At 49.3% G+C, this 26,016-nt stretch overlaps 1 protein-coding gene across 1 annotated transcript in view; it reads left to right on the forward strand.

The window, feature by feature from the left end:
* Nucleotides 1–1,787: 1,787 nt before the first annotated feature.
* Nucleotides 1,788–26,016, forward strand: part of FAM133B (family with sequence similarity 133 member B) — a 30,741-nt gene continuing 6,512 nt past the window's right edge. The window contains exons 1-8 of the mRNA XM_040431179.1: nucleotides 1,788–1,893; nucleotides 3,156–3,253; nucleotides 4,893–4,971; nucleotides 7,005–7,079; nucleotides 7,334–7,366; nucleotides 8,755–8,826; nucleotides 9,717–9,800; nucleotides 24,477–24,518. Of these exons, the coding sequence (XP_040287113.1) occupies nucleotides 1,870–1,893; nucleotides 3,156–3,253; nucleotides 4,893–4,971; nucleotides 7,005–7,079; nucleotides 7,334–7,366; nucleotides 8,755–8,826; nucleotides 9,717–9,800; nucleotides 24,477–24,518 (507 nt within the window). The 5' untranslated portion in view covers nucleotides 1,788–1,869. The remainder of the gene's footprint in view (nucleotides 1,894–3,155; nucleotides 3,254–4,892; nucleotides 4,972–7,004; nucleotides 7,080–7,333; nucleotides 7,367–8,754; nucleotides 8,827–9,716; nucleotides 9,801–24,476; nucleotides 24,519–26,016) is intronic.

Here is a 26,016-nt window from a genome sequence, read left to right on the forward strand (position 1 = left end):
AGGGTTAAAGGGGTTGGTTGATCTCGCACTTTGAAGGCATATTATTAGGATATCCTAGCGATATGCCACCAGTGTCTCAGATTAGACAACCCTTTAAAGGGCTTAGTTAAAGGGGTTGTCCGGGTTCAGAGCTGAACCTGGACCCCTTCTTTACCCAGGTATCCCCCTTGATATGAGCACTGGGGAATTTCATGCTCCGATGCTCTCCCTTGCCCTGTGCTGAATCGATCAGGACAAGGGCTTTTTCACCAGATCCGATGACGTACCAGGTCTCAGGCTAGAGCCCACCCATTAGTGCCAGTGACGTCACCGGTAAGACTGCTAGGTGGAAGCCTCCGCCTAGCAGTGTAAGTTTGTAAACAAAAAAGCCTTTTCCCTGCGCGGTTTAGCACAGGGAGAGCATCAGAGCATGAAATTCCCCAATGCTCATCTCAGAGGGGCTGCCTGGGTGAAGAAGGGGATATGTCCGGGTTCAGCTCTGAAACTGGACATCCCCTTAAAGGCTCCATTCACACGTCCGCAATTCTGTTCCGCATTTTGCAGAACGGAATTGCGGACCCATTCATTTCTATAGGGCCGCGCGATGTGCGGCCTGGATCCGGAAATGTGGACCCGCACTTCCGGGTCCGCATTTCCGTTCCCAAAATAAATAGAACATGCCCTATTTTTGTCCACAATTGCGGACAAGAATAAGCATATTCTATTAGTGCCGGCAATGTGCGGTCCGCAAAATACGGAACGCACATTGCCGGTGTCCGTGTTTTGCGGATCCGCAAAACACACACGGATGTGTAAATGGAACCTAAGGGTCCATTCACACCTCCGTAATTTGGGTTCGCATTCGTTCCATAATTTGCGGACCCTTTCACTTTCAATGGGGCTGGAACAGATGTGAATCCGCATTTCCGGGACCCGCATCCACATTTTCGGGATCCACATCCGTTTTTTCGGGATCCGCAATTCCGTTTCTGAAAAAAATAGAACATGCCCTATTTTTTTCTGCAATTGCGGACCAGAAAAGGCATTTTCTATTATAGTGTCTGTGATATGCGGTCGGCAAATTGCAGGTGTCCGTGTTTTGAGGATCCGCAAAACACTTACAGACGTGTGAATGGACCCTAAGTGTGATAAATCGGCTCTTTGCATTACTAGGGCTACAATTTGACTTTGTCCTTGCAACATAAAGTTTGGAGTGCTGCATTGCATCTTGTGCTGGTCAATGTGGTTGCGTTGCGGCATGCGACACGACTGTCGGCAAAAATACAAACCTGCTGGATTAAAGGGGTTGACCTGCATCTATCTCTAGAATGGGGCCTCCAAAGTCAATGCTATGGGAGTGCCAAAAATAGCCGAGCGCCGGCTTGGCTATCTCTGGTGCTCCCATAGAGGTGAATGTAGAGGCGTCAGCGTTTCCGCAGCGCGGAAGTTCTGGAAATAGCTGAATGAATTGAGAACACGATGCGCAGTGTGTTCGCTTTCATTTTGAGTGCCCAATTCTAGGCATAGGGGCAGGTCCAAGAGGGATATGAGATGATACAGACAGACAGGTAGGTAGGCACAAATATAGATAGATATTAAATAGATAGATAGATAGATAGATAGATAGATAGATAGATAGATAGATAGATAGATAGATAGATAGATAGATATGAGAGAGAGAGATAAGCTGGTTAGACAGATAATAGATTATACTAGTTTCCCCAGACTCCTCAGGGTGTAATACTCTCCGCTCCTCTAGGTGTCGCTGTCTCGTCCCGCCACCTCTTCCTCTCTCCAGGGCTCAGCTCTCTATGGTTTGTTCAGTTTGGGAGGCCTCGGGCACGGAGAGACGTCTCAGCACCGGGAGCCTCACCGGGAGCTCAGAGCAGCATGGGGAAGCGGGATAACCGGGTGGTAGGTACCAGGGTCTGCACTGCACACAGCCGGGATAGGGTCTCCATGCCTGTTATATAATGGCTGGCCGCCTGTGTGTGCTGTATACTGTCTTTACCGCTGCAGATAGTTGTTTACTCCTTGGGGTAATAGAAAGCTTATCACTAGCATTGTTTCTCAGGAATGGCGCCCTCTGTGGCCGTTTTGTGCAGTGCATTGTGAATGTCTGACAACCAGAGCTGATCATAAACCTGTCGGAGTCGGACCTTTGGCATGGGCCTCATTGCAGACATCCCAACCTGCAAAACCTCATTTCAGGGAGGTTTTTTTTTTTTTTTTTCTTTCACAAACTTTTTATTACATTTTCCAAACACTTTGCTCTATGGTGTGGAGGACGGGGCTCATTACCCTGCCCCAGCCTTATAAAAGCTATTTGTGGCTTTTATCTGCCGAAAAACAGGTTTTACTAACCTGTCAATCATTTTATTAAGGTGCCCATGGTGCAGGCTGTTGATGCATGGTGCCCGGCCGCACGCGCCGCCTTCTACTCCTCAGTGCCGCCTCTCCCTCTGAGATCCCGCCCGTGGGCACAGGCTCAGCCTGATGCGCCGTTGCGGACTGCTGGCATCGGCTTCTTCTTGCACTGTGCGCACGCGCCGAGAAGGGGGCACTGCTACAGGTTGCCGGAAAGCTTTACTGCGGGTAAACCTTTCCGGGATATATTGTTTCACATGCGGGCGTCAGGGAGCCGCTATCTAATAGCGGGGGACTCCCTGAACGTCCGGGAGACTTGAGATCCCTGTCATTGTATAATCATATTGCGGGCGCAGGAACGGTATAACGTGTTAAAGGGGTTGTCACCCAGGGAAATAGCCCTCAGCAATCACCTGATGGGTCTGGGGGGGGGGGGGGGGGGAGGGGTCTCCTGAAGAATTGGGGTATTACATGCTGGTCATTCAAATGAATGGGTGACCAGGTCCTCTAGAGTGGGAGCTATGGTGGTTCATAGGGACCCCCTTTATGATGAGTGTCCTGCTTCTGGGACCCCCAGAGATCAGCTTCAGTATGGCGAACCATACAAGTGTTCAGCCCCTCTGCAGCGCCACCAGAGGGAAAATGAAGCATTACACAGTGCTCTTCTTTGCTTTGGGGGGCCCCGTTCTAGAGATTGGTGGTACATCCTAGCGATATGCCGCCAATGTGTGAGATGGGCCAAACCTCTTTAATATGATATTTGAAAAATACATTTCTAAACCAGACCTTCCTTTTTTTTCCCCTTGTAGCCCTATATGAACCCTATTGCAATGGCCCGATCCAGGGGCGCCACATCTTCCGGAGGTCCAACCATACAGGATTATCTAAGCAGACCAAGACCTACCTGGTGAGTTGATGTGAGAGGTGCTTCACTTAAAGGGAGTCTGTTGCCAGAAAAGTCATTGGTAATCCTGGCACACTGCCTCGTGGGGCTAGCTCAGCTGAATGTAATGATATCTCTCATTCAGCGACAATGCACTTTTAATCCATATGCAAATGAGCAGTTAAAGGGGTTGTCTGCTTCTCACAATTGATGACCTATCCTCAAGATATTTCATCAATATCAGATCAGTGGGCGTCCGACTCCCTGCGCCCCCACTGATCAGCTGTTTGATTGCTGCCTTCTCTTCATACGAGCAGTGTAATTACAAGTATGGTGTCCCCATTCATTTCTATGGGACGTCATATTTGTAATTACATCCGCTCACCACTGCAATTGCTGCAGCGAGCTAGTAAGCAATGCAGAGAAGGCAGCACTTGCGTGAGCGCGGCTTTCTCTTCAAACAGCTGATCAGCGGGGGTGTCGGACCCCCACCGATCTGATATTGATGACCTATCCTGAGGATAGGTGATCAATTGTAAAAAGTGGACAACCCCTTTAAGTGCACCGAAGGCAGCTCCAAGCCACTGTGCTCTCTTGCTCTCCCAGCGCCTCATTCTCCTTGATTGACAAGCAAGGATGCACCGAGTGGATTAGCCCCACCCTCTTTGCACTTATGCTCATTTGCGTATGGTTTAAAAGTACTTTTTCTCCAGCATAGAACAACAGGTCACTGAGTGAAAAGTATCTTTACGTTCAGCTGAGCTAGTCCTACAAGGCATGGTGCCTGGTTTATCACTGAATTCCATGATGGCGGACTCCCTTTAAAGGGATTGTGTCACCAGGTTTATGTTGAGGGCAGAATAAAGCAGTCACAGAGACCCTGACTCCAGCACTGGCTTAATTACATTGGTTCTTGCAGTAGTTTTCTTATGGGATCCTGTTTTGTTGGGTTTTTTTCTGTTCTTCTAAAGCATCAGAAGAACTGAAAATGAAACACAGATTTGAACTCTCCCTAAGGCCCCTTGCACGCGAACGTAAGGGTTCCGTGCCCGTGCTGCGGGCCGCAAATTGAGGTCCGCAATGCACGGGCACCGACCGCAGGGCAGCCGCATGTGGATCGCAGACCCATTCACTTGAATGGGGTCCGAGATCTGTCCTTCCGCAAAATGATAGACATATGGAACGGAACACCACAGAAGCTCTCCGTAGTGCTTCCGTGGGGTTCCATTCCGTTCTGCACCGCATCGCATCTCCGGTTTTGCGGACCCATTCAAGTGAATGGGTCCGCATCCGTGATGCGGAATGCACACGGCTGGTAAAATGTGTATTGCGGAACCGCCGTATGCAGCCCGCAGCACGGGCACGGGGCCCTTACGTTTGTGTGCAAGAGGCCTAAGTCAGTCTCCAAGTGTTCAGTTCTGCTGCAGTGCCCCCACAGGGAAAATGAAGCACTACATTGTTTCTAATCAGTAGACTGTCCTATGTAATGCATATATGTTCTGAAACCTCCAGAAAGAGAGAAGCTCGTAGATGAGCGCCCTGATCTCCCCATTGTTTATTTTCTAAGGGTATTTAAAAACCCAGGGAACCCCTTTAATGAAAATTTGCATAATAAGAATGCCTGGTAGTGGAAGCCTTTCATTTCCTTACTTGTTTTCTGCAGGGAAGAAGTGAAGGAGCAGCTGGAGAAGAAGAAGAAAGGTTCCCGGGCCCTGGCAGAGTTTGAAGAAAAGATGAATGAGGTACTCACTGGTTGCTAGTCCGATAAACCTATTCATATCTCGGTGAAGTTTTCACAACTTCATAGATTAATCATGTAAAGATTTACATTTCTGTCATTTTTATCCATTTTTAAGGCACTTAGAGGTGAATAGGGCAGCAGATGACAAGAACCGACGATAGTCCTTGTCGTATCTCCTCATTTCTCATCCATTGTATCGTTGACCTCTGTTTTGAAAAAGAAAAGCGGCAAAACAAATTGACCTTTTGTTTTGAAAAAGGTTATTTAAAGGGACACTGACAGGCCCTATAAACATATTTAGATATTCCTATGCAGTCATAGATCTATTAAAGTGTATTCCAATGATATGAGTGCCCCCTGTCCGCATTGTAAACCATGTAAAAACACCTTTATATTGATCTGTCAATCCCATTTCTTTGTGCCCAAGGGGCGTTTTTTCACATTTCTTTATGCCCAGCCGCGCCCCAACTGTCGCTTCCTAGCGCCGCCCAGCTCATTATTATTCACTGCGCTGGGCGGCTCTTACATTCCCAGATCCTGTCAGTTGCCGCACATGCCCGATAGATACTTATGGGCATCGGACCATCTGCGCATGCGCTGGCACCCTCCCAAGCCTGTAATTGAATCCAGCGCTCTTCTCTCGGGCGCTGGATTCAATTACAGGCTTGGGAGGGTGCCAGCGCATGCGCAGATGGTCCGATTGAGGCCGATGCCCATAAGTATCTATCGGGCATGCGCCGCAACTGACAGGATCGGGGAATGTAAGAGCCGCCCAGCGCACTGAATAATAATGAGCTGGGCGGCGCTAGGAAGCGACAGTTGAGGCGCGGCTGGGCACAAAGGTATGAGAAAAAACGCCCCTTGGGCATAAAGAAATGTGATTGACATATCATATAAAGTTGTTTTTACATGGTTTACAATGCGGACAGGGGGCACTCTTATATCATTGGAATACACTTTAATAGATCTATGACTGCATAGGAATAACGAAATATGTTTATAGGGCCTGTCAGTGTCCCTTTAACTCTGCCCCATGATATACTATTACGTCTTGGACCGGACCCGTGTTAATGTTCCATGACATAATAGTACGTCAGCTGTGCCCACACCATCATTTTAGCATCCTGCTGTAACTTGGGATGACTCCAATCCCAACAGTTCGACCCCCCCCCCCCCTCAGATGCTGCAGTCAATAGCGACCAGGCCATCTAAAGATTAGTTAGGGGGAGGGAGCTCACTGCTGAATACGGGGTGCCAATGAGCTGGGCAGGCCCTGTGTCTGGCATGTAAACTTTGCCTGTTTATCACTGACAACCAGCATATTCTGTCTGGAGATCAAATGGTCTGGTTCTATAGTCGGACAAAAAACAAACAAACACACAAAGCTTACTTAAAGGGGATTTCCAGAATAATGTTATTGATGATTAGAGATTTGTGAATCGATTCGTATGAATCAAATTTGTTCAATAATCAGACTCCTTGAGCAGTGAGGGGGTGGACCTTCTGTCCAAGAGCCCCCCCCCCCTCTCCTAGATTGACGGAGCCAGACATCTTGCCTGACCCTGTCAATCTTCTGCCTGCGCTGTAGCGGCCCAAATACAGAGACTCTGTTGCCGCTACCTAAGCAGCGCAGATGGGTCCTCAATATCAGATTAGTGGGGATCAGACACCCCGGCACCACCGATCGGCTGCGCCCTCCGGCGCTGGAGCGAACACTTCGAATGGAACTTTTTTACGCACAGTGTCTTAGTGGCTGTGTCGGGGAATTGAAGCTCAGCTCATGGCAAACCAGCACATCCACTACAACGTGGCTGCCAAAAACAGCTGATTGGTGGGGGTGCGCAGACCCCCGCTGATCTGATATTGATGACTTATCTGAAGGAGTTAATAATCATAGTAATATGTGAGTCGGTGACTATTTGTCGTTTGCAGCTTTTAAAAGCTTCACGTCCCCAGAAGGGTTGGATTGTTTGGGGCTCCTGTATGCAGTTCGAATTTCATATAAACTTTTTGTTTGATATATTTTACTTTTAGAGTTGGAGGAAAGAACTCAAAAACCACAGAGAGAAAATCATCAGTGGTGGCGACAGCTCCTCGAAGAAGAAAGAGGTAAGTTGTGTGCGAAGAAATCGCTAGTGAATTCTGGCTCGCGTCCGTATGCGGAGAAGTGTCCATTACACTGCAGAGGCCGTGTACGGACTGTTCTGTTTTTTTATTTTTTTTAATGCAAGTTTGGTATTGAAATAATTCTTGATTTGTAATATAAGAGGAATGAAAGGATCAATCAAATTAAATGGAAATAACCTGATTATATCCTTCTGTCTGAATCTCATATACTTTCACTTTCCCTTTTGTCTCTGTAGAAACGTAAAAAGGAAAAGAAGAAATCCGGTGGGGTGAGAACAGTTTTCATCTCTCACATCTTCACTATTATTGTGATTACAAATTCAGGTGCTGAATGGATTGAATATTTGAAGTTGAAGGGATTGTCTGAGATTCAGAACTAATTTCCAAGTGGCCGACCACAGTGTGAAATGGGGGGGGAAAACCGGGAAAAATGATCCAGGCAGAGCTCCCATCTCCGCCACGGCCAGTCCCAGCTGGTCCAGAAGTGTGACGTCCCATGAACATGCACATCTCTGCTGGGGGCTAATCAATGGTCTAAGCAGCGATGCTTCAGGAATGGCACCTGACCGCTGAGGCCATTCATTTTCCTGCAGCGGTGATGTGCGTGTTGATGGGACGTCACACTTCCGGTCCACAGGGGACTGGAAGCTGCAGAGACAGGAACTCTGTGCTGGCTGGGCATCAAACCCCTTCAATGTGGTTGTCTACGATCAGAAAATCGTGTCTGCTTTATGTAAAAAAAACAGCGCCACGCCAGGTTGTATGCGGGATTGCAGCGCAGCTCTATTCACTTGTTTTAAGCTGTAGTACCAGACACAAACTGTGGACAGCTATGGTGCTGTTTTTAGGCACATTTAGACTGAGATCCGGCAAGCTGTTGCGGCACAGAGCAGCCTGCCAGATCTCCTGAAGTGATCCAGCGTTTCTGTATCCTGATCTTCACTGCTGGATTCCCATTGACTATAGTGAGGTCTGGCGGTGATCCAGACAATTTCTGGCATGAATACCGGGTTTCATCCGGACAAAAACCGTTGCATGCAACATTTTTTTTGGTCTGGCTGACAGTCTGTATTGGTACCTGATTTCTGGAGATGTGAACACTGCTTTAGAAAAAAGCCTCCATGTTTCTCTAATCCTTGAAGCCCCTTTCTTTAAAGGGAACCTGTCGCCTGGATTTTGTGTATAGAGCTGAGGACATGGGCTGCTAGATGGCCGCTAGCACATCCGCAATACCCAGTCCCCATAGCTCTGTGTGCTTTTATTGTGTAAAAAACAAAACGATTTGATACATATGCAAATTAACCTGAGATGAGTCCTGTATTTGACTCATCTCAGGTTAATTTGCATATGTATCAAATCGTTTTTTTTACACAATAAAAGCACACAGAGCTATGGGGACTGGGTATTGTGGATGTGCTAGCGGCCATCTAGCAGCCCATGTCCTCAGCTCTATACACAAAATCCCGGTGACAGGTTCCCTTTAAGAGCACATTATTTTTTTAGATTGAGTCCAGGAGCTGACACTCGGGCATCATAGAGGCCTGTGTTTTGTCTGCATCTGATTTATTTTTGCTTAGATAATTCTGCGTGTTTGGGCTGGATTATGTTTAACGTGCGTCTCACAAGTTTCACTTTTTTGTTGTTGTCTGTGGTCAAGTTATCTTCATCATCTTCCTCTACATCATCGCGTTCTGCTTCTTCCAGCAGTTCTGACGTATCTGATAACGAGGTGAGTGGACGCAGCAAGCTTTACAGTGTTAGGCTACTTTCACACCTGCGTTCAGGTGTCCGCTCGTGCGCTCCGTTTGAAGGGGCTCACGAGCGGTCCTGAACGCAGCCGTCCGGCTCTAATGCATTCTCAGTGGAGGCGGATCCACTGAGAATGCATCCGCCTGCCAGCGCTCAGCCTCCGCTCCGCTCAGTGAGCGGACACCTGAACGCTGCTTGCAGAGTTCGGGTGTCCGCCTGGCCGTGCGGAGGCGAGCGGATCCGTCCAGACTTATAATGGAAGTCAATGGGGACGGATCCGTTTGAAGATGACACCATATGGCTCAATCTTCAAGCGGATCCGTCCCCCATTGACTTTTAATGTAAAGTCTGGACGGATCCGCTCAGGCTACTTTCACACTTTAGAAATTTTTCTAAGTTATAATGCAGACGGATCCGTTCTGAACGGATGCAAACGTCTGCATTATCGGAGCGGATCCGTCTGATGAAACATCAGACGGACCCGCTCCGAACGCTAGTGTGAAAGTAGCCTTACCTGGTTTTGTCAACCTTTTTATATTCGTTTTGAGATTGTGATCTCCAACTTGTCACTGTCTGGCTCTGTCGAAAAATCTGCAACTTTCATGATGTGGCTGCATGTTGGCAGTTGTAGCTTCACAGGAGTTGGAGCGTCACAGCTTTAATATCTCTGATCTAATGATGGTAGATATTAAAATGTGTTTTTTTTTTTTGTTTTTTTTTGTTATGGTAAATTAGAAAATTCATGAGACTTTTTTACAACTCAAGACCATGGCAAAAACATGTAAATGTATGCTCCCCCTACTATCACCTTGAAAAAAAAAGAGGCATTTTGTGATATGGAGAGTTTCATCCTATTTTCTTATTTCGAAGACCAAGAAAAAAACGTCAAAAAGAAAAAAGAAGAAAAAGCACTCACGCAGGACCTCCGACAGCAGCTACGACTCTGAGAGTAAGGTATGACCCAGAATATACTTTGGTAAGTATCATTGTTACATGAAACTGCGCTTTTGGCATGACATTGAACAGTCTTGTTCAATAAGCTAGCAGAAAAGTCAGACATGCTGGGTTTCTGTGCAGTTTTAAAACTTAAAAAATAAAAAAAAAGGTGTTGGTTTCATTATTTCATTGATGCTGTCAGCAGTTTAGCCCCTTCTCTGCTGTGTAATGTACATTTAAGGCTCTGTTCACATCCACTTTTTGTTGGACGTATACATCACAAGGAGATTTTGACAGAAGGTTGCAATGTGTCCCATTGTATAGACCAGTGGTCGGCAAGCCGCGGCTCGCGAGCCACATGCGGCTCTTTACACACTTTAATGCGGCTCTTCTGCAGGGCTCCAGATGCCATTAGCGACTAGACCCGCCGCCGCAGCTCTGCTCAATACAGCGGCGGGCACAGGAGATGATCGTTCTCAGCAGCGCAGGAGGAGTCTCTCCCTCCCCCCTGTGCTGCTGCTGTCCCCGCCGCTGCCAATAAGAAGAGGCAGGAGGAGGAGGGGAGGGGCTGTGGCCACTGCGCCACCAATGAAGAAAACTGACCTGTTAATACAAATACAGGAGGCGGGTGCCGGAATCAAATAGCCGGCACCCGACCTCTGTGACAGGGAGCTGCGATCCGCTGCAGTTGAGTTAACCCTTCAGGTGCGGTACCTGAGGGGTTAACTGCCGCTGATCGCAGCTCCCTGTCACAGAGGTCGGGTGCCGGCTATTTGATTCCGGCACCCGCCTCCTGTATTTGTATAAGAAACGTTGGTGGCACAGTGCCCCCCCCCCCCAGTATAATAAACGTTGGTGGCACAGTGCCCCCCCCCCCCAGTATAATAAACGTTGGTGGCACAGTGCGCCACCCCCCCCCCCCCCAGTATAATAAACGTTGGTGGCACAGTGCGCCCCCCCCCCCCCCAGTATAATAAACGTTGGTGGCACAGTGCGCCCCCCCTCCCCCAGTATAATAAACGTTGGTGGCACAGTGGGAAGTGCCAATGAGGGTTAAAAATAATAAAAGAAAATTAACTCACCTCCTCCAGTTGATCAGGTAGCTGCCGGTCTCCTGTTCTTACTTCTTTCTAGTTTCTTCAGGACCTGTGGTGACGTCACTGAGCTCATCACATGGCCCATTACCATGGTGATGGATCATGTGATGAGCACAGTGATGTCACCACAGGTCCTGCGTCCTGAAGAAACTAGAAAGAAGTAAGAACAGGAGACGATCAATTGGAGGAGGTGAGTTAATTATTTTTTTATTTTTTAACCCTCATTGGCACTGCCCACTGCGCCACCAATGTTTATTATATTGAGGGGGGGCGCACTGCGCCACCAATGTTTATTATATTGGGGTGATGGGGGGGGCGCACTGCGCCACCAATGTTTATTATACTGGGGTGTTGGGGGGGCGCACTGCGCCACCAATGTTTATTATATTGGGGTGATGGGGGGGGGCGCACTGCGCCACCAATGTTTATTATATTGAGGGGGGCGCACTGCACCACCAATGTTTATTATATTGGGGTGATGGGGGGGCGCACTGCGCCACCAATGTTTATTATATTGACCTTGTACTAAGCATTCTGTATTCAGAATGCTATTATTTTCCCTTATAACCATGTTATAAGGGAAAATAATACAGTGAATAGACTTTCATCCTAGGAACCATGCGTGAAAATCGCACTTGCTTGCGATTTTCACACAGCCCCATTAACTTCTATGGGGCCTGCGTTGCGCGAAAAACGCACAACAGAGCATGCTGCGATTTTCACGCAACGCACAAGTGATGTGTGAAAATCACCGCTCATGTGCACAGCCCCATAGAAGTGAATGGGTCCGGATTTAGTGCGGGTGCATTCCGGTATTTTGAATGCCGGATCCAGCACTAATACATTCCTATGGGGAAAAATGCCGGAGCCGGCATTCAGGCAAATCTTCATTTTTTTTCGCCGGAGATAAAACCGTAGCATGCTACGGTTTTATCTTTTGCCTGATCAGTCAAAATGACTGAACTGAAGACATCCTGATGCATCCTGAACGGATTACTCTCCATTCAGAATGCATGGGGATAAAACTGATCAGTTATTTTCCGGTATAGAGCCCCTGTGACGGAACTCAGTGCCGGAAATGAAAAACGCTAATGTGAAAGTACTTTAAAATATTAAGTTTAAATCCCCCCTTTCCCAATTTTACATATAAAATATATAAACAATAAATAAATAAACATATTACATAGCCTTTTTAGTCACCTTGTCACCCCAAAAAATAGCATAGGACTGTTCTATTATGGGCCGAATGTTTCATAAAATGCGAAATGCACACAGCTTTTTTTGTTGTTTTTTTTTTTTTTGCACGGTATTGAGTATCACAATACTTTTTTATGGTGACGAAAGCGAATCAAAATTTTGGTTTCAAAACAACCCTACGCCGATCTGATCGGCGTAGCGTTGTCACGATACCAAAATTTTGATTCAGTTTCGATTTGGCAACTAAAAATTTGATTTGGCTCCTAAATTTTTCAGTTCAGGAGCCAATGGCTACTTGGAATTTTTTTTTAGTCTGGAGCACTGTTCTGTGTGCCCGGCGCCCGCTCCCCTCCCTCCTCTCGGGGGCGGCAGCCTGCGGCTGTCCTGCCTACATGTGTGCCGTGCGGCGCTCAGGCCAAAGGAGGCGTCACTGACTGTCAGTGGGGCCGCGGCGGAGGGAGGCGAGGAGGCGGAGCTGCTCTGTCTGCTATGACCTGTAAAAGCTGCCCCTCCAGGCTGGCAGCAGAAGAACACAGTCACAGAGTAACACTGAGGCACGACTTGTTGGAACTTGGCCGACCCTGCTGGACTCTAGTCTGGACTCTGGAGAAGACACCTTAAGGCAGAGCCAGCTGAGATTGGAGCCAGGACCAGACCGACCCCACTCCAGCCAGACCCCAGTGATATATCAGGTACCGACTTCAACATTGTCCCTCATCATGTCACCCCCCCGATGGTGCAGACTCCAACATTGTCCCCCATTAGGGAGCATAATGGATGGGGGCTGACGGCTGTCATGGGGGGCATGATGGCTGACATGGGAGTAATGATGGATGGGTGCTGACGGCTGACATGGGCATGATGGATGGGGTGCTGACGGCTGACATGGGCATGATGGATGGGGTGCTGACATGGGGGGCTGACGGCTGACATAAGGTCATGATGGCTGACATGGGGGGCATGATGGATGGGGGCTGACGGCTGACATGGACATGATGGATGGAGTGCTGACATGGGGGGCTGATGGCTGACGGCTGACATGGGGTGCTGACGGCTGACATAGGGGCATGACGGCTGACATGGGGGGCATGATGGATGGGGGCTGACAGCTGACATGGGCATGATGGATGGGGTGCTGACGGCTGACATGGGGGGCATGATGGCTGACATGGGGGGCTGATGGCTGACATGGGGGGTAATGATGGATGGGGGCTGACATGGGCATGATGGGGTGCTGATGGCTGACATGGGCATGATAGATGGGGTGCTGACGGCTGACATGGGCATGATGGATGGGGTGCTGACATTGGGTGCTGACGGCTGACATAAGGTCATGATGGCTGACATGGGGGGCATGATGGATGGGGGCTGACGGCTGACATGGACATGATGGATGGAGTGCTGACATGGGGGGCTGATGGCTGACGGCTGACATGGGGTGCTGACGGCTGACATAGGGGCATGACGGCTGACATGGGGGGCATGATGGATGGGGGCTGACAGCTGACATGGGCATGATGGATGGGGTGCTGACGGCTGACATGGGGGGCATGATGGCTGACATGGGGGGCTGATGGCTGACATGGGGGGTAATGATGGATGGGGGCTGACATGGGCATGATGGGGTGCTGACGGCTGACATGGGCATGATGGATGGGGTGCTGACGGCTGACATGGGCATGATGGATGGGGTGCTGACGGCTGACATGGGCATGATGGATGGGGTGCTGACGGCTGACATGGGCATGATAGATGGGGTGCTGACATGGGGGGCTGACGGCTGACATAGGGGCATGACGGCTGACATGGGGGCATGATGGATGGGGGCTGACATGGGCATGATGGATGGGGTGCTGACTGCTGATATAGGGGGCTGATCTGAGGTATGATTAACATTGGGGGTCTGATTGGTGGTCTGACCTGAGGTATAATGGAAAATATTGTTTCTGATTATACTCCTCTAAAACCTATGTGCATCTTATAGGGCGAAAAGTACAGTCCTCAAACCAGATCGAAGATATCAGGACCACACAGAGGAGAAGCCAGCTGCTGCAGACAGAACCAGGACCAGGTGAGCTGCGGGCGGGGCGGTGGGAGAAGGGGGTCACCGAGATGTAGCTTCGCTTGTGTTGCCAAAAAATCCTTGCACAGGCTCTGGTCACGTCCACGTGACAGGGCCGGTGCAAAGAGTCCCACAGTACCCGACCTATGTGGATACTTGCATGCACAATATTCTCAATAAAAACTTATTGAAACTAAAAACAGTGTACCATCCTATGTATTTTCGGTTTTAAAAATGTGGCTCTCAAAATAAATTTCAATCGTGGTTTTGGCGAGATTTGGCTCAGTTGAAAAAAAAGGTTGCCCACCACTGGTATAGACTAATATTCTCCCATTGTTAGGGAATATTTTTTTTCCCTTAACGTATTTTTCGCTTTATAAGAAGCACCCAATGATAAGTCGCACCCCATATTTTAGAGGAGGAAAATAAGAAAAAAATATTTTTCATCAGACCTCATATCAGATCCTCAGATCGGACCCCCATAAATATCAGAACATCATATCAGACCCCCATTTCAGCCCTCCATGTCAGAACCCCATCAGCCCTCTGTCAGACCTCAGATCAGCCCTTAATGATATACCCCCATCAGACCAAATAAAAAGACTCCTCTTACCTCTCCTGCGCCGCGGCTCCTCTTCCTCTCCGGCAGCATTCGTGCTCCCCTGTCTCCTCCAGCCGGCTCTGCACTGTCACCTGACAGCATTTAGCGTCAGGTCATAGTGCGCGCACTATGTCCTGACGTGGTACTGGGTCAGGACAGTGCAGCGCCGGCCCCATCAAAGAAAAGCAGTGCTTCTTCCCCGCTCGCGGACCTAATTCATACTAGTGAGCGCTTCCATAATGGAAGCGCTCACTAGTATTTGCTTTACAAGACGCACAGCAATTTTCCCCTCACTTTTTTTGGGGAAAAGTGCGTCTTATAAAGCAAAAATACGGTATATAACCTTGTATGGAATAGTATAGTTTATGCTATTCCATACTGGAAGGGGGGGGAAGCATACTAGCCTGTCATATGTCAGCATACACCGGGTTAGTGGGGATACGTTCAGCTTATATGTTGGGACCTGTCAAGGCACATGTTCACCTTGCGCCAAAACAAGATGGAAACAGGCACTTAGGGGGAGATTTATAATTCCCTGTGCGTCTGAAAAGTAGCTTTAAAAAGTCGCAGGTGCAACTTTTTAACTGTGCTTTTTAAAAATTGTTGCATCTCCCCTAAATGTGCCCGTCCTTGGCACATTTCTAAAGAGGGGAGTTGCCAGCGGCTACGACCAATTTATCTTCATTTACATCACTTTTCTGGTGTAAATAAAGCCAGACATCTATGGCCGCTCTGATCTGTCATAGATTTCTGGTTAGGTGCACGGACTGCAGGAGGATGCACCTAATTTATGATGAGGCGTGCGCATTGTCATAAATTAGGTGCACACTCTGGCAGAGCAGGGGATATCAAGACAGGAGCAGGAAACGCCAGTCTTGATAAATCTCCCCCTTAGTGCCTATTCACACTGCATTTGGTTTATGTTCTGATGGGTAACGGCCGCTGTGCGCACTCAGTCACCTGCAGGACGGTTGCTGAGACTGACACATTCCTGTATTAATGGCTGACTATGGAGAGAACTTTCATACCATCTGTTAAACCCCTTCAGTACCGAGACACTTTTTACCTTAAATCCCAGGCCGATCTGACATGTCCCTTTATGTGGTAATAACTAGGGAACGACCCATATTGATTCATAACCTGTGAACTTTCAGGCCGATAACTTTATATCTATATTCTGTGCATTTTCTTTTTTGAAAAAAAATTCTGTTACGGCGTTCACCACATAGGAGATTTTTATATATATTTTTGGACATGACAATATTTGATATGTTTATTTATTTATTGTTTGTAAATTTTATATGTAAAATTGGGAAAGGGGGTGCGGCACCTGAGGGGTTAACTGCTTCCTGTCATGTAGGCTGTATTTGTATTAGACGTTAACTTTCGTTGGTGGTGCGGTGCGCCCGCCCCTCCTCCTCCCGTCTCTCCTCATTGGCAGCGTGGCACAGGGGGAAGGGGAGAGTGACTCCTTCTCCCTTGTGCTGCTGAGGGAACATGGCGCGCATTATCGGCAAGGTTAGATGCCGATACCGATAACTTTGAAAATCATTGATATATTGGTAACGCCGATAATCAGTCGATCCCTAGTAATAACTTTGGAATGCTTTTACTTATCCAACCTATTCTGAGATTGTTTTCTCATGACACATTGTACTTCATGACAGCGGTAAATTTGAGTCGATATATTTCACCTTCATTTATAAAATAATCAAAAATTTACCAAAAATTTAGAAAAATTCACAATTTCTCGCCCATATTCCTTGGGGGACACAGGAAACCATGGGTATAGCTCTGCTCCCTAGGAGGCGTGACACTAAGTGAAAGCTGTAAGCCCCTCCTCCATCAGCTATACCCTTCAGCCTGGAGAAGAGACTGCCAGTTTTTGCTTAGTGTCCAAGGAGGCAAGACACCCCCTGCTTATGCAGGGTTGTTATCCTATGATTTTTATTTTTACGTATTTATTGTTTTTAACTCGGTTTTTTTCTACCTACAGGGACAACAGAGGCGCATTAGACCCCTCTGTTTCTCCCGGGGTTGAGTTGCGCCAGTGCCGGTAATTCCGCACTGCCGCCTCCCCCACAGAAGACAAGGTGGACCAGGGCAGCCTCGCTCCCCTGCGTCCCGCCAGCTCAGGGTCGCCCGCACGCCAAGTCCCTCCCCCGGCTTCCTGCCACCGCGGTGCCAGGAGCTGAAGGGGCGACCCCCGCTGGATGGACTGAGGGCGAAGACAGCGTATGGTGAGAGTGGCTGCTCCAGCCTCCCCTTCCTCCCTCCCACCGCTGCTACCAACATGGCCACTGTTACATGGCCACTGCTACAATCCCGGACAACTCGGCCCTGCCGCCCCCCCCCCCCCGCCCCCCGCCACGGAATATCGGGACGTTACCGGGCTTAGTTGGAGGGCAGTCCTAGAACGCTGCCTTACAGGGACGGCTGCAGACATGCAAGCCGTCTGCTACATCTAGGCGCGGTGGGAGCCGTTTTTCCTGGCATAAACGGCGCCATGTCATGGCCGGCACTTCAACATCCTTGGGGGTTAAAATCATTTTGCGGCGCGCGGCTCTGCTTCGGCTTCAGCGCGGCAGAGGGGGGGCGGAGCTTCCTTACACATTCAGCTCCGTGCTGCTGCGCTCCGCTACTTCCGGGTTCATCTCTCTGCCGTGCGATCCTGAAGCCATTCAGCTCCGTGCTGCTGCCTCTCCTCCACAGCCTCCTCAGTCTGTTCCCCTTACAGCTGCCGCTTGTATCTCCGGGTCTGGTAGGACTGTTTAACCCCCTCCGTGCCACAGTACTGTTGCTTGGTTCTCACTTTTAAGTGCAACAGCTTTCCACCATGTCAGACCCTTCTGCAGCCGCCAAGCCATGGTACCATGCCTGTACTGCTTGTAGGGAACCCTTTCCCCGGGGGCAGTCTGATCCGCACTGTACTGCATGCCGAGCTCCACCGCAGCCTCAGTCGCCCGCTGTGTCGCTCCCTGCTTCCTCTGACCCGCCTGACTGGGCTAGATCCCTGTCCCAGGCCGTGGAAAGCCTCACTCATGTCGTGGGCCGCCTAATAGACAGGCCACCTACCCCGCAGGACGCCACTCTGACTGTCGCGCCCTCCGGGTCCACTGCTTCTGCCGCTGCAGCGGGTTCACCCTCTCCTAGTGACCCCTCCCGAGCTAGGCACTCTCAGAAGCGTATTAGAGTAGAGCGAGCCTCCTCCTCGGATGCCTCCCTCTCCCCGCCACGCGTGCGCACCCAGACGAGCCTCTCCTCTCCAAAGGATTCGCTCTCTGAAGGTGAATTGGCGGCTTCAGATTTGGAAATGGACTCGGCCCTGCCGTCCAAGCTAGCCTCAGCGATGGGTCAACTCATCTCTGATATACGTGACACCTTTAAGGTGCAGGATGACCCCCCTAGCTCGGACGCAGCTAGCGTCTCCTTTATCAGACCCAGGCAGGCCTCAAAAGTCTTTCCAATCCACTCTGATTTCTCCTCCGTGGTGTCTAAGGCTTGGGCTCGCCCGGACGCCCGTTTTGTCAACCCAAAGAAGCTGGACATTTGCTATCCTTTTCCAGCCGATGTCGTGGCCACCTGGTCTTCCCCACCCAAGGTGGACCCCCCTGTGGCCCGGCTGTCAAAGAACACGGCCATCCCTGTTCCCGACGGGTCCTCTCTTCAGTCAGCGGAGGACCGTCGCATGGAGACCCTGTCCAAGGGCATTTTTGCTGCCTCCGGTTCTGCCCTCAGACCGGTTTTTGCCTCTGCTTGGGCAGGGAAAGCAATCTCTGTTTGGGGTACGCAGCTGGAACAGGAGTTGGACTCGGACATCCCCATCCAGGACCTACGTTCCTTGGCCCAGCTTATTATTCGGGCCGGGAATTTTGTCTGTGAGGCCTCCCTTGATGCGGGAGCCCTTATTGCACGCTCCTCCGCCCTGGCAGTTGCCGTCAGGAGGGAGCTCTGGCTGAAGGTCTGGAAAGCGGACGCTGCCTCCAAACGTTCCTTGGCGGGGCTACCGTTTGCGGGTTCCCGCCTTTTCGGGGTCCGCTTAGACGAACTTATTTCAGAGGCCACGGGTGGTAAAAGCACCCATCTTCCTCAACCCCAAGCCAGGGGCGCCCCCCGCGGACGCCCTGGTGCGTCTCGTTTTCGGTCCTCCCGCAGGGCCTCTGGGGCTCCCACCACAGCTGCCGCTTCGGCTCCTCCCCAGGACAAGCGTAGGAAGCCGTTTTTTCGGGCGCAGCCCTCCTGGCGCAAGCCGCAGGCTGCCCGCACACCCGCAGCAAAACAGTCCTCTGCCTGAAGGCGCGCCCCCACCCACCCGGGTGGGGGGCCGGCTCCTCCTTTTCAAGGACGTCTGGATGGCTCACGTCTCCGACGCCTGGGCCCTCGAAATTGTGTCCTCCGGATACAAAATCGAATTTGCATCCTTCCCTCCGGATCGGTTCTTTCGCTCCCGCCCCACGCGAGACCCGAAAGACGCGGCTGCGTTCTCCGCGGCCGTTCAAGCCTTACTGGACAGGGGGGTGATTACCCCCGTTCCTCTAGAGGAAAGATTCCAAGGGTTCTACTCGAACCTCTTTGTAGTTCCCAAGAAGGGAGGTTCGGTGCGGCCCATTTTGGACCTCAAAAAGCTCAACCGTTTTCTCCTCCTTCGACGGTTTCGGATGGAGTCCCTCCGCTCCGCGGTGGCTTCCCTGGAGCAGGGAGATTTCATGTCTTCCATCGATATACAGGATGCCTACCTCCATGTTCCGGTAGCCCAGTGTCACCATCGCTTCCTTCGATTCGCCGTGGGGGACCTCCACTTCCAATTTGTCGCCCTTCCCTTTGGACTGGCAACAGCCCCCCGGGTGTTCACCAAGGTCCTGGCCCCGGTTTTAGCCTTACTCCGTTCCAGGGGTGTTTTTCTGCTACCGTACTTGGACGATATCCTCATCAAGGCTCCGTCCCTTTCTCAAGCGGTTGCCAGCGTGGATCTCACTCTAGAGACTCTGGCGAGGTTCGGTTGGGTCATCAACTTCCCCAAGTCCTCTCTTCCCCCCTCCAGACAACTCGTCTTCCTGGGAATGCTTTTAGACACGGGAGCGGCGGAGGTACGTCTTCCCTCGGAAAAACGTCTGATCCTCCGTGGGGCGGTTCGGGGTCTCCTTCTCCACCGTCGACCGTCCTTCCGCTTCTGCATGCGGGTATTGGGGCAGATGGTTGCCTGCTTCGAGGCGATCCCATTTGCGCAGTTTCACTCCCGCCCTCTCCAACGGGCGATCCTCTCCTCCTGGGACAAATCGCCGCAGTCTCTGGATCATCCCTTCCATCTTTCGCCTCCGGTGCGGTCATCTCTCCGCTGGTGGTTACAGTCCCCTCTTCTGGGCAGGTCCTTTCTGCCACTCAACTGGTTGGTGGTTACAACCGATGCCAGTCTCTCGGGCTGGGGAGGCGTGTTTCCTCCCCGATCCGTCCAGGGCATTTGGTCTCCATCGGAGTCCAAACTCTCGATCAATGTCCTGGAACTGAGAGCGGCCCTTCTGTCTCTACGACACTGGACTCATCTGCTGAAGGGTCATCCAGTTCGTGTACAATCAGACAACGCCACAGCCGTGGCGTACATAAACCACCAAGGGGGGCACTCGCAGCGCTGCAGCGATGCGAGAGGTCACCAGCATTCTCCGTTGGGCGGAAGCCCACGTCCCGGCCCTATCTGCAATTTTTATTCCAGGGGTGGACAATTGGGCGGCGGACTTCCTCAGTCGCACCACCGTCGACCCCGGCGAGTGGTCTCTTCACCCGGAGGTATTCGAGGCCATTTGCCTTCGTTGGGGCATTCCGGACGTGGACCTCATGGCCTCAAAATTCAATCACAAGGTCCCCGCCTATCTGTCCAGGGCCAGGGATCCGGGAGCTTGCGGAGCCGACGCCCTCGTTCTTCCTTGGCGAGGCTTCGCGCGCCCATACATATTCCCTCCCATCCCTCTCCTGCCCAAGGTCCTTCGGAAGATCGCGGCGGAAGGCGTCTCGGTGATTCTGGTCGCTCCGGACTGGCCCCGCCGGTCTTGGTATGCCGACCTCATGCTGCTCCTGGCAGACGCGCCCTGGCCACTGCCCGCCAGGGAAGATCTTCTCTCTCAGGGACCGATCTTCCACCCGCGTTTAGGGTCCCTACGTTTGACGGCGTGGTTGTTGAGACCACCGTCCTGACACGTAGGGGCTTTTCTGCGGACGTCGTCCGCACCATGATCCGCGCCCGTAAGCCGTCCTCTTCTAGGATCTATTATAGGACCTGGAGGACTTTTTTGGGGTTCTGTGCCGAGCTGGGGATTCCTCCGCTCCGCTTTTCTCTCCCCACCGTTTTGTCCTTCCTGCAGAGCGGACTGGCCCAAGGTCTAGGCCTTAGTTCTTTGAAGGGTCAGGTATCTGCGCTGTCCATTTTGTTTCAGCGCCCACTGGCCCCCCTTGGCCCTGTCAAGACCTTCCTTCAGGGCGTGGCTCACGCGGTTCCCCCGTATCGCCCTCCGGTACCGCCCTGGGACCTGAACCTGGTTCTCTCAGCGCTCCAGGCTTCTCCTTTCGAGCCTCTGCGGACGGTTTCCTTGCGACTTCTGTCCTGCAAGGTTATTTTCCTTGTAGCCATCACCTCTCTTCGGAGGGTGTCCGAATTGGCTGCACTCTCCTGTCTGGAACCTTTCCTAGTGTTCCACCAGGACAAGGTGGTTCTTCGTCCGGTCCCTTCCTTCCTTCCTAAGGTGGTCTCCGCCTTTCATCTGAACGAGGACATCGTTCTCCCCTCTTTGTGTTCTTCCCCTTCCCATCCGCGGGAGAGGAAGCTTCATCGCCTGGACGTTGTCAGGGCGCTCAAGATTTACCTGGAAGTAACCAGCTCTTTCAGGCATACTGACTCGCTCTTTGTGGTCCCGGAAGGGTCGCGCAGAGGGATGGCGGCATCCAAAGTTGCTATCGCTCGTTTTGTCAAGATGGCTGTTACTGAGGCTTATCTCGCCAAGGGCAGGGTTCCTCCCCTTGGTGTTACCGCTCACTCCACTAGAGCGGTCGGGGCTTCCTGGGCTCAGAGAAATCGGGCTTCTTCGGAGCAGATTTGCAAGGCGGCCACTTGGTCCTCCTTGCACACCTTCACCAAGTTCTACAGGGTGCATACTCATGCGTCGGCTGACGCTGCTTTAGGCCGTCTGGTGTTGCAGGCGGCAGTTGATTGATGCCTCTGGTGTTGGTTGAGTTTGTTCTGGTCCCTCCCTTCTGGGACTGCTCTGGAACGTCCCATGGTTTCCTGTGTCCCCCAAGGAATATGGGCGAGAAAAGGAGACTTTTGTATTACTTACCAGTAAAGTCTCTTTCTCGCTCTTCCTTGGGGGACACAGCACCCGCCCTTCATTGGGTTACAGTTGTGGTTCCGGCTTGGTTGCCCCCGTTGGGGCTCGACAGTTCTTTTTCCGGTTGGTGGTTATCTTTCACTACTTGGACACGCAACTGGCAGTCTCTTCTCCAGGCTGAAGGGTATAGCTGATGGAGGAGGGGCTTACAGCTTTCGCTTAGTGTCACGCCTCCTAGGGAGCAGAGCTATACCCATGGTTTCCTGTGTCCCCCAAGGAAGAGCGAGAAAGAGACTTTACTGGTAAGTAATACAAAAGTCTCCTTTTTCTACATTTGAATTTTTCTACTTTTAAAACCGTAATTCCTCATAAAACGGTTATCAGTCAACATTCCCCATATGTCTGATTTATGTTGACATCATTTTGTAAATGTAATTTTATTTTTTTAGGACGTTAGAAGGCTTAGAAGTTTAGAAGCCATTTTTCAAATTTTTACCAAAATTTCCAAAACCATTTTTTTAAGCATCAATTCAGTTATAAAGTGATTTTGAGGGGCTTACGTGATGGAAACCACCCATAAATGACCACATTTTAGAAACTACACCCCTCAAATTATTCAAAACTGATGTCTCAAATTTTGTTAACCCTTGAGGTGTTCCACAAGAATTAAAGGAAAATGGAGGTGAAATTTAAAAATGTCACTTCTTTGGTAGATTTTATTATGATAATCAATTTTTTTCTTGCAACACAGCAAGGGTTAACAGCAAAATAAACCTCAATATACATTACTCTGATTCTGCAGTTTACAGAAATACCAAATATGTGGCGGTAAACTGCTCTATGGGCACGTGGCAGTTGTCAGAAGGAAAGGAGCGCATTATGGATTTTGTAGGCAGATTTCGCTAGAATGTTTTTTAGGCACCATTTTGTATTTGAAGAGACCCTGATGTACCCCCGACAGTGGAAACCCTCAAAAAGACCCCATTTTGGAAACTACACCCCTTAAAGAATATATTAAGGGGTGTACTGAGCACTTTGATCCCCTAAGCGTTTTACAGGATTTGGAAACACTTGGCTGTGAAAATGAAAAGTTTCATTTCTTCCAAGAAAATGTTGCTTTAGCCCCAAATTTTTCATTTTCTCAAGGGGTAACAGGAGAAAAAGCACCCCATAATTTGTTCCCCATTTTCTCCTGAATACGGCAACACCCCATATGTGGTGGTAAACTGCTGTGGGGGCACATGGCAGGACTCAGAAAGGAAGAAGCGCCATATGGCTTTTGCAGCGCATATTTTGATGGATTGGTTTACGGGTGCCATTTGGTTTTATTTTTTAAGTGATTGTCTTATGTGGGGGCTCATTTTTTGCCGGATGAGGTGATGTTTCCATTGGTACCATTTTGGGGTACATAAAACTTTTTGATCGCTTACTCTTTGTGAGGCAATATATATAAAAAAAATTTTTTTGGTTTACAGCATTCACCTGAGGGGGCATATAATGTGATGTTTTTTATAGAGCAGGTTGTTACGGACGCGGCGATACCTAATATGTCTATCATTTTATTAAAATTTTATTTATTTTTTTTACGGTGTTCACCTGGCGAGGTGGATCATGTGATATTTTTATAGAGCCGGTCGATAAGGACGCAGTCATACCTAATATGTCTACTTTTCTGTTTTTCCCTTTTTATTTTTATTTTTATTTTTTACTTTATTTTGGGAAAAGGACACTTTTTAACGTTTTAAATTTTTTGGGTAAAACTTTCTTTTTATTCTTTTTTAACTTCATTTTTGTCCCACTCTGGTACTTCAACTTTTGGGGGTCTGATCCCCTTTACAATGCATGACAATACTTTTTTATTGTAATGCATTGGCTGTAAGTGTATTACTCATTGAAATACACTTGCAGCCTTCCTGCCTGTGAGATCCAGGGGGCTGGATCTCACAGGCTGACACGGATGGCAGCCACGATGCCAAAGGAAGGCATCGGGCTGCCTTCCCTGCCATCGGGTCCCCGTCACAGGATCGCGGGGACCTGATGGACACCCCGCACCCGGCAGTATACCGCACGTGCCGCCGTCAGCGCTGACCTCCGCAGTGCAAGTGTTAATGCGCCGGCATCGGTGTTTTCACCGATGCTGTCGCATACAGCAGGGGTCCGGCTATCAGAGAGCCGTAGCTGTGCCCGCCCGATCAGAGCGCCGTAGCTGTACGGCGCTGGGTTTTGTAACCCTGTTTCCAGTGCCGTACATGTATGGCGCTAGTATCCTACGGGTTAACCTCTTGACATGCACTTATTGCTTGAGGATGCTGAGATCATTTTGAGACCCACATGGGCTGGACTTAATTTGCACGGGCTTGAACCTCTCTGCTTGTCCTATGTATAAAAGGCTGCAGTGAATAAACTGTTCTTATTCTGTTGCAGGATTCTGTGAAGAAGAAAAAATTCAGGGATGAGAAAGAGAAGGTGAGTGACCGTGAAGATCCCTTGTCCGGTCTGACAAGTGTCCCCCATAGCTTCCAGTATTTGGACGCTCTTTGTCACAATACAAACAATTTATCTGAAGGAAAAGACTTCTCATCGTCTGAAATATAGGTCCTGTTTTTTTGTTTTTTTTTTAACCCCTTCAGGACCAAGCCAATTTTGGCAACTACATCTCCTCCTTGCTTTCTAAAAGCTGTAATTTTTTTATTTCCATCTACATAGCCGGATGAGGACTTGTTTTTTTGCAAGGCGAGTTGCATTATTGAAAGAGGACCTGTCACTATATTAAAAAATGTGAGCATTTTATATGGGCTCGAAAGCACTGCATTCCTGAGCATGGCATTGTTTATTCTATCTGCCTGCGCCCCCTGAACCTATGGCTGCTGATATGCATGGAGGTGGCTGCCACTTTCCAAGGGAATGTTTCTTCCCCGCTTTGATGCTGTCCAGTCATCGTGGCCGGCTGGAGCGTCATCATGCGAGACCACGCTGTATACTATTTTCAGCCATGTCCAGCACCATAGGTTTGGGTCATATATCCCAAGAATAGGTCATATAATAAGAGAAAGAGTTTTAGCAGCTCTCACCTTTGGTCACCTGTGTGAAGCGCGGAAAAGAAGTGGCTTGAACCTAGCCACACTTGATAAGTCCAAGGGCAAAAGAAAAGGTTGATTCCAGCTTCAGCGTATAAAAGTTTTCTTTATTCAGCTTGTAGTATAAAATCCGACACAAATCACATGGAGAGACACGGATAGATTGTGACGCGTTTCGGGCTGTGGTATTGAGCCCTTCTTCAAGACAAGAATAGGTGTTTTAGGCACAAAATAAACAATGGCGTGCTCAGGGAAAAGCTGAAACTTTTTTTTTTTCTTTTCTAAGTTGGTAATAGCACTTGTTCTATGTATATAGTGTTGAGTAGGAAAAAAGGATTTCTTTTCTACCATTGTTTCTTAGATTTTCTTTTTACTGCATTCACTATTCCGTAAAATTACAGACCCTTATTTTTCGGTTCAGTATAGTTACAGCCTACTGTTCTTGTGTTTTACAATTTAAGAAAAAATGCTGTGTGTCGTCATATTCTGACACCCATACTTTTTTTATATATTTTTTTTTTCATTTTTTTAACAGAACTCTGTGAGGGCTTGTTTTTTGGAGGATTAGCTGTATATATTTTTTTTCCTAGTACCATTTAGTGGTCCATAGGACCAGTATTTTTTTTTTTTTTTATATATTTTTTCTTTTAGTTTGACCATGTCAGATAAATAGCAGGATATTGTAATTGGAGCACCAACGTTTCAGGCTAAGGGCCCTTTACAAGAACCAGGGGTGCAATGAAAACCACTAGGTGTACAGTAGGAGTCCCCCCTAATAACTATACCAAATATATCATATCATATATGTAACCAGGTAGTCATTTACATTGAAAGCCCCTGAAATCAGACTACTAATGACAATCCTTAGCTTGATTAAAAAAAAAAAA

Source organism: Bufo bufo, chromosome 5 (assembly GCF_905171765.1).
Source record: "Bufo bufo chromosome 5, aBufBuf1.1, whole genome shotgun sequence".
Lineage (NCBI taxonomy): Eukaryota > Metazoa > Chordata > Amphibia > Anura > Bufonidae > Bufo > Bufo bufo.